This window comes from Rhamphochromis longiceps, linkage group LG17, assembly GCF_057381845.1.
Source record: "Rhamphochromis longiceps isolate RC_006_pf linkage group LG17, R_longiceps_female_GT1.1, whole genome shotgun sequence".
NCBI lineage: Eukaryota > Metazoa > Chordata > Actinopteri > Cichliformes > Cichlidae > Rhamphochromis > Rhamphochromis longiceps.
Genome location: NC_140573.1, coordinates 28,106,048 through 28,113,712, shown reverse-complemented (window position 1 = coordinate 28,113,712; position 7,665 = coordinate 28,106,048). Strand labels below are relative to the sequence as shown.

The following is a 7,665-nucleotide window of genomic DNA, read 5'->3' as shown; positions in this document are numbered from 1 at the left end:
CATTTGTGCATAATGGCTCTCACTGTGTTTCGCTAGGGTCCCAAAGCCTTAGAAATGGCTTTGTATCCCTTTCCATGACTATGTTTCCCAGTTGTTATTGAATTTATTTAGATCGCAGCAATGGTGTGTTGCGTTTTGACATCTTTTAGCCTACTTCCCTTCATCAGATAGGTTTTATTTACATGATTTCTTGATTCAACAGGCCTGGCAGTAATTAGGCCTGGGTGTGGCTCAGTCAATTACTTTTTGGGACAGGTAGGTTTGGATAGCTTTAAGACAATCTTCAGTTGTAAAAATCACAACAGCCCTCTTACAGAATACAATACCCCCTATATGAAACAAAGCATATAACTTCCTGCACAGTTGGCATGGAGCTTATTGTACATTAATGCTATTCTCTTCTATTCAGAACCATGTAAAAGAAGTTATCTTCACTTGATGGTCTGACCCTTAAAGCTTCACAGAGCATGCTTATATCTTAATTGATGCACAGCCACTTATAAGGCATTTAAATGTAGGGGGAGTTATTTTGTGCAATACTGGGTGTTGCATCTTTAAATAATGCAATTAAAATGTCCACAATACATGGATAAAAAGTGTTTTCTGATTGCAAATAGCATTAAATACCTATATCAATGCATATGCGCTATCAACACTGACTTAACTGTAAATCCACAACACAGCTGATGAGCTGCAAAGGCAAGAAAATGTAAGTGTGTCACACGGTCTTTATCTTTCCTGCACTGTCTTCACTGTGAAGATCTCTTCAGAAGGCGTTTTCCAGCCTGGTGGCAGACGGCTCAGAGGCATCTTAAATAAAAAATCAAAACACAACATCCAGCCCTGGTATGTCTCCATGGAGCGTGTCTGACATGCCCTACGTGCTTTGTGGTGAATAGCAATGGGACCACCGACCCACAGCTTGATCTGTGAGCTGACAGCACCCATCCCCCCACACGCCCATCTGTGCTACTCTGCATAGTCAAGCAGCCTTGGTGCATGCAGAGGCTCCAGAGTGCTCACAGCACAGAAGACACATGTGAGGTTATCTGCTAATCTCTGCCCATTTTTTTTCTTCTTTGTGCATTTTTAAGCATGCACCAAGGTGTAAACATCCCCTTTGTCTTCAGGATGATAATCACAGCCTTGTTTGTAGTAGATCACTATCAGTGCTTCCTATTATAGGTTTTCTCTCTCGTCAGCCCCGGTGTGAGCAGCTTCATGTCTGGTGTGCAGATCCACCGCATGCACGTAAACACTATTCCTGGAAGTTAATAAACACTTGTGAGTGTAGGCTGGTGCTGATGGATGGACATGAACAGCTCTTCTGCAGAATAAGGTGTAATCAGTGTACTCAGCTTTTTGAAACAGACGAAAATGTTGACTTTGAGTTTCATTGCAATCACTATGAGCACCACATAAACATCTATTAAATGTGTAAATAGGAAAAGAACGTGACAGTCTGAAGGCATTATAAGGAAACATGGTAATGGAGGTATAGGTTACCATTATTATAGATTTTATAACATGCATATTAAAGAACAGGATTATCAGGACAAGCGAATAAATACTACATGAAGTCAGATGAACAGACATGAAGATAATAAATGCAATAAAGATTTGAAAAAGTCTGAAAAACAAATCTAGACAAATCTCTGTGAAAGGGACACCATTGAAAAGCAATACTGGGTGCCCATGACCTTTGGTTCCTCAGGAAGCAATGCTTTAAAAAAGGGTGTGTTTTTGTCATGAAAATCCCTGCATGTTCCCGGGAACACTTTCTAAACTCATCATCTGTGAACATCAGTTCATTATGCCACATATGCCAGTTAAAGTTTTATCATGTCAAGAAGAAGCTAAAATGTGACATATTTTTAATGGAAGATCTTGCATTTTTTTAGAAAGACAATGCTAAGCCGCATACTGCCTCTATTACAATAGCGAGACTTCGTAGTAGAAGAGTCTGAGTAATAAACGGCCCTGCCAGGAGTCCAGACATGTCACCAGCTGAAAACATCATGAAACGAAGAATGCAATGCAAAAAAAAGAATCTTATATGAGACAAAAATGGGAAAACATTCCAACATGTGCGTATTTAGACATGCAAAAATCCTCAAATAAGCATAGTCTATGTACCAAAAGCTTCAGTATGCTGGCTAGTTATCCTGATAATTTTAATTTAATTAGCTAGTGATGTGTTCAATGTGCATATGTATGTAAATATACACATTTCTGTCATTTTTTTCTTGGTTTTTACACACCCAACAATTTTCACTGTAGTTCTATCAATCTAGTTTTACTTAGCTTTAGGCTTAGTGTTTTTATTTATTAAAATAATTTAATATAACTGTAAAAAAATACACACGTACACATATTGAATATTTATTAAAGCCTGGAGTATTTCATTTATGTGATTTTACTGTATGCTGAATTATGGTGTTACAGCTTCACCTCCTGATTGAAGAGCGCAAGTGCGCTTACTGTGCGTGGGCGTGAATGGGCAGCGCGCGCACGCTGCAAACGTCACGACGAGACGAAACGAGGCAGAAGCCAGCGCGCCCCGCCCCCCTGTGTGTTAGCATCATGGATGAAGGTGTAGAAAAATCTGCCAGGTATGATTTAAACAGTAGGCAGCTGCTGGAAACGGGTGTCCAGGGACTCTGCGTCAAGATTTAACGTCTAACTAGATGACCAAAAAAGGTAAGATCTAAAAAAAATAATCGGCACGGTGTTGTTACGCTAGTGATGGACGTCTGGTTTCAAATGATCGTTAAATGTGATGCTTTCGCCTAATAAAACATCTATTATCGATACTTTTCCGGGACATTTCTGCATACAAACAGCGTCAATTCAAATTTTTACTACTCTGCCGTTTCTCTTCGATGATGTAATGCGACAAAAGATATAATAATATATGTGATGTGAGTGAGATATTTTCACATTAGCAGCCATTAACGTCGGCATCAGTGATATATTCACAGTATTTCATTAAACAGAATTCGCTCAAAAGGATTATTATGGACAAATAACTAAAGTAATCATTAATGTAATGGTATAAATGACGTTTTATTGTTATTATTATCATTGCTGTTGTAGAAAAAGTGAGCCTGGTTTAAACAAATTATGCAAAAAACAAATAAACACATTAATAATAAGAATAAATAAAAATAATAAAAGAAATGTATTATTATTTATTGATTTTTTATAATAATAATAATATATTATTATTATTATTAGCGATTATTACTTAAAAATACTTCTGGTTCTGTTTAAATAAATATTTGATTTTGTAGTGAGATAATTTTGATAATCACCATTTTTTTTTACAACAATTGTTTTTAATAACAATTCTATGGAACTTTGTTTCTGCCACAATTCTTTTTAGGTGTCCAGAAAACTTCAGGTTATTGCTTCAAAACTTATGCTTGTTGTCTTGACATTTTGACTTACTCACAAGTAACTTAAGTTTCAAATAAATTTGACGTTATTATTTTATCCAGTGTTTAGCATTTGGTCCAAGAGTTTCTTTCCAAAAGGTTCATTAATATTTCATTATTTTTATTATAACTGTAATCTTTTTTTTTTTTACCTGATCTGTTCCTTCAACCTTTTTGCATTCAGTCCACTTGTTCTATACATTTCGATTATATTGATTTAACATGTTTGCATTAAACAGGTGTACTGTGTTAATCTGAGGCTTGTTTTAATTGTGGTGGAGGAGGTGGAGAACTGCTGTGAACCTGAAGATGAGGCGTCTGTCAAGAAAGAAAGCGCTGAGCCTGGTGAAGGAGCTGGACGCCTTCCCCAAAGTGTCAGAGAGCTACGTGGAGACATCGGCGTCAGGAGGAACAGGTGAGATGTCCCTGCGAGGACAAGACAGCAGGAGCAGCAAAAGGGAGGAGTAACACTCTCTGCTCATCTGTCTCCTCCACAGTGTCACTTTTAGCGTTTAGTGCCATGGCACTTCTGGCTGTCTTAGAGTTCTTTGTTTATCGAGAGACTTGGATGAAGTATGAATATTCGGTCGACAAGGATTTTTCCAGGTGAGATGTTATTACTAGGTTATTAAATGTTAATTAATTGTGACTTCAGTCTGTTTTTCTTTTTTACAGTATGATGTCACGGTAATCTTTTTATCCTGATTTCAGTAAATTGAGAATAAACATTGACATAACAGTCGCCATGAAATGCCAGCGTGAGTATCTCACCTTGTTTGCCGTTGTCAATGTGGAGAAGTTGCTACCTGAAGCGCTTACATCACATTAGCGCACATATTTCATCTCTGATTGTAGATGTGGGAGCAGATATTCTGGACCTGGCTGAAACCATGATCACATCTAATGGCCTGCAGTATGAACCTGTGAGTCAAGCATGTGTCTGAAAAACCTTAAGGTCATTTCTGAGGTGTCGCTTCTGTAAAGCAAACGCTCCTGTTTGTGTCTTTGAGCAGGTTATTTTTGAGCTGACCCCGCAACAAAGACTGTGGCAAAGGTAAGGTTTTGTGCAGTAAGTTTGAAAAAATACAAAATTCTGGTAATGCCTAAAATTTGGTTATCAAGTTATAAGAGATTTCTTGTTGTTTGAAAGCTTTTAAACTTGTTTAGCTAGTTCTGCAGTCTGTTTGTTTTCCAGGACGCTGCTTCTCATACAGAACAGGCTGAGAGAGGAGCACGCTCTGCAGGAAGTCCTTTACAAAACTCTCCTGAAAGGAGCTCCTACTGCTCTGCCACCACGGTCAGTCTCCTATGGGAAATAGTTTTTAATAATCACGTCTCCATTCATTTTACAAAAAGGCAAACACATAAGTGCCCACTGGATTTAGAGTGATGGATTTAGAGTCTGTTATAATAAAATGATGTGCTCAAACATTATGTGCGTAGGGAGGATGCCTCCATGGAGCCCCTCAATGCCTGCAGGATACATGGACACGTTTACGTCAACAAGGTAGCAGGAAACCTGCACATCACTGTTGGAAAGTAAGAACCTCTGTAGCGTAATAAGCATGAGACAAACATTTCTGATGCTGGAGACTAATAGTGATTCTTGATCTTTTTAAGGCCCATTCACCATCCTCAGGGCCATGCACACATTGCAGCTTTTGTGAGCCACGAGAGTAAGTTAAAATCTGGTTTTCTAATAACACTTCTAATTACACACTTTTATAATCTACAAGCAGACCAGGGAACATTATCTGTCACCATAATCGGTGCTCCCCTCAGCTCTCCCTTTTTCTGCATTCAGCAATAAATACTGAGGAAGGCCGTGGCATTTAAACAATGTTTAGACGGTACTAAGGGACTCAAAGCGTGCCAAGAAAATATCCCATTACATTACCAACAGCAGCCTGATTTGATAAAAGGCAGTGTGGATCCATGCTTTCATGTTGTTTGTGCCAAACTGTGAGCTGAATATTGCAGCAGAAATTGAAATTCCAGGTCTGGTGAGCCTGTGTGAGTCGTAGCCTTAGTTTCCAGTTGACAGGAAGTGGCACCTGATGTGGTCTTTTGCTGCTGTAGCCCATCTGCTTTATGATTTAACATGTTGCACATTCAGAGATCCTCTTCTGCAGTTTTTGGTTGTAACGTGGGGTTATTTGTGCTCTAGTCATTTCCTTCTGAGAACTGGCTCAAACTACTTATTTTCTAGTTTTGGGAACATTCTTGAGATGGTTGTGTGGGAAAACCCGAGTCGATCGGCAGGTTCTGGAATACTCAGATCAACTTAAATCACATTTCTTCCATATTCTGATTTGAACATCAGCAGGTCATCTTGAGCGTGTCTACATGCTCCCATGTGATTGGCTGTTTAGATATTTGCATTTACAAACAGTTGAACAGCTGTACCTCAAAAAGTGGCTGTGAGTGTATTAAGCATTGTTCTTACACATTTAATAGGGAATAATTTAACAAAAACCCCTGAAAACATTAAAGATGTCAAATATGTGAGCCAGATTTAATGGCATTGGAGATAAAAAGTGTTTTTCTGTTACTAAAAGAGACCAAAGTTGGCCAGATGAGAGCCTTAGGAAATCGAGCTTATAAGGTCCTGCTACTAGTTAGAATGATTGTCCACAGCCTTGATTGAATCTGAGGGTTCTCTCATCTTTGCATTACAGCGTACAATTTCTCCCATCGAATCGACCATTTATCTTTTGGGGAGGAGTTACCAGGCGTCATCAATCCTCTGGACGGCACAGAGAAAATCACATATAACAGTAAGTCACATGATTTCAGAGGATAAAACATGCAGGAAACATTTGAAAAGGATTTTCCATTGAATGAATGAGTGCATTTTTTTTTTTCATAAAACCCTCAATTATTGTTTCCTGTGTGCTTGCATCCCAGATAACCAGATGTTTCAGTACTTCATTACAGTGGTGCCCACGAAACTGAACACATACAAGATATCCGCAGACACACACCAGTTCTCTGTGACTGAGCGAGTGAGTAGCTGCTAAGCGCAGAGCTTTAAACACAGGCCAATGTTGTGACAGCAAGTAGACTAACCACCACAATGTCTGCTGCCAAGGAACGGGTGATAAACCACGCCGCGGGCAGTCACGGTGTTTCCGGCATCTTCGTCAAGTACGACACCAGCTCTCTGATGGTGACGGTCAGCGAGCAGCATATGCCGCTCTGGCAATTCCTGGTGCGACTGTGTGGTATAATCGGGGGCATATTCTCCACCACAGGCGAGTGGGCTTGGACATTTAGAGCAAAACAATTAAATATGGTTCTAGCTTTGAATTCATGCAGTTATTTTATTCTTTTTTTTTTTTTTTTTTTTACTGTGCTCTTCTCACTTTTAAGGGATGCTTCACGGGCTCGTTGGCTTCTGTTTTGATGTCATCTGCTGCCGCTTCAAACTGGGACTCTACAGGCCCGGAGAGGTGCTAAACCAGGACGCACAGCTGCACCAGATGAATAATCTGAACCACCACCATACTCCTCTGCTGGCTGACAATCCCCCTCGGTAGTAGACGCCGATTCCTCGGCCTGCACGGGTGACCCGACAAATAATGATCACAGTTGCTGCTTTCTCATCAGAAACTTGAGTTCGGATTTTCAGATATTTGTTTATTTATTAGAGTTTATAAAGGTTTTTCCATTGCCAGCATTACCGTACTGTATATCACAATGTTTTTCTTCCAAATGACCAAAAACATAAAAAAAAAAATAGTAGAGTTAGCACTAACTATTGCACTGTAGGAGAATGTGTACCCTGTGACTCTGGTCACATTTGATAACGGTGATGCTGACAGTTATGTTAAAGTTTAAATTCCCAGGAGGTCATTAGCACCGCTGGTTTGTTTCACAGCATTAAAGTGTAAAAAAAAAAGAAAAGAAAAAAAGAAGCCCAAAACAAATAAAAGTTGATTCCTAAATGAAATAACATGCAGATGGTTTTTAAACAGGTAAACCATGAAATGATGGCAGTCAGGTTCAAGAAGGATGACTGAGCAAGTGTCATGTTGCCTATTAAGCAATCCTCTATAAGGAAGACTTATTTATTTTATTTGACTTATTTCAATAAGTCAAGAATGTCTTTAGCAGGTCTACCACATGACATGAGTCTTTATTTAACAAAAATTGAGCCAATGTGTCACTAAATAGGCCCTTACTGCTTCCAGGAGCTGCTAATCAAACCTGCTTGATTAACTGATCA

The 7,665-nt window shown here is 39.1% G+C and overlaps 1 protein-coding gene across 3 annotated transcripts; it reads left to right on the top strand.

The window, feature by feature from the left end:
- The first annotated feature begins 2,542 nt into the window (after positions 1-2,542).
- On the top strand, positions 2,543-7,602 carry LOC146649835 (endoplasmic reticulum-Golgi intermediate compartment protein 2-like). Of its 3 annotated transcripts, none has more exons than XM_085385927.1 (13): positions 2,543-2,700; positions 3,719-3,852; positions 3,935-4,043; positions 4,149-4,195; positions 4,293-4,360; positions 4,451-4,491; positions 4,633-4,734; positions 4,881-4,976; positions 5,058-5,113; positions 6,116-6,214; positions 6,345-6,442; positions 6,529-6,691; positions 6,880-7,602. In XM_085385927.1, the coding sequence occupies exons 2-13, from the start codon at positions 3,747-3,749 to the stop codon at positions 6,894-6,896; spliced, it is 1,002 nt and encodes a 333-aa protein (XP_085242053.1). In that variant the 5' UTR covers positions 2,543-2,700; positions 3,719-3,746; the 3' UTR covers positions 6,897-7,602. The 3 variants fall into 3 exon arrangements, with proteins under 3 accessions (XP_085242053.1, XP_085242051.1, XP_085242052.1); XM_085385925.1 differs by having other exon boundaries at positions 6,810-7,602; XM_085385926.1 differs by having other exon boundaries at positions 2,546-2,700; positions 3,677-3,852; positions 6,810-7,602.
- The last annotated feature ends 63 nt before the right edge of the window (positions 7,603-7,665 follow it).

Bases quoted from the DNA above. Each gene is read 5' to 3' on its own strand.
- LOC146649835 (XM_085385925.1), top strand. From the start codon at position 3,747: ATGAGGCGTCTGTCAAGAAAGAAAGCGCTGAGCCTGGTGAAGGAGCTG. The intron at 4,361-4,450 runs GTGAGTCAAGCA...GTCTTTGAGCAG, and splicing joins ATGGCCTGCAGTATGAACCT to GTTATTTTTGAGCTGACCCC. The intron at 6,443-6,528 runs GTGAGTAGCTGC...TCTGCTGCCAAG, and splicing joins AGTTCTCTGTGACTGAGCGA to GAACGGGTGATAAACCACGC.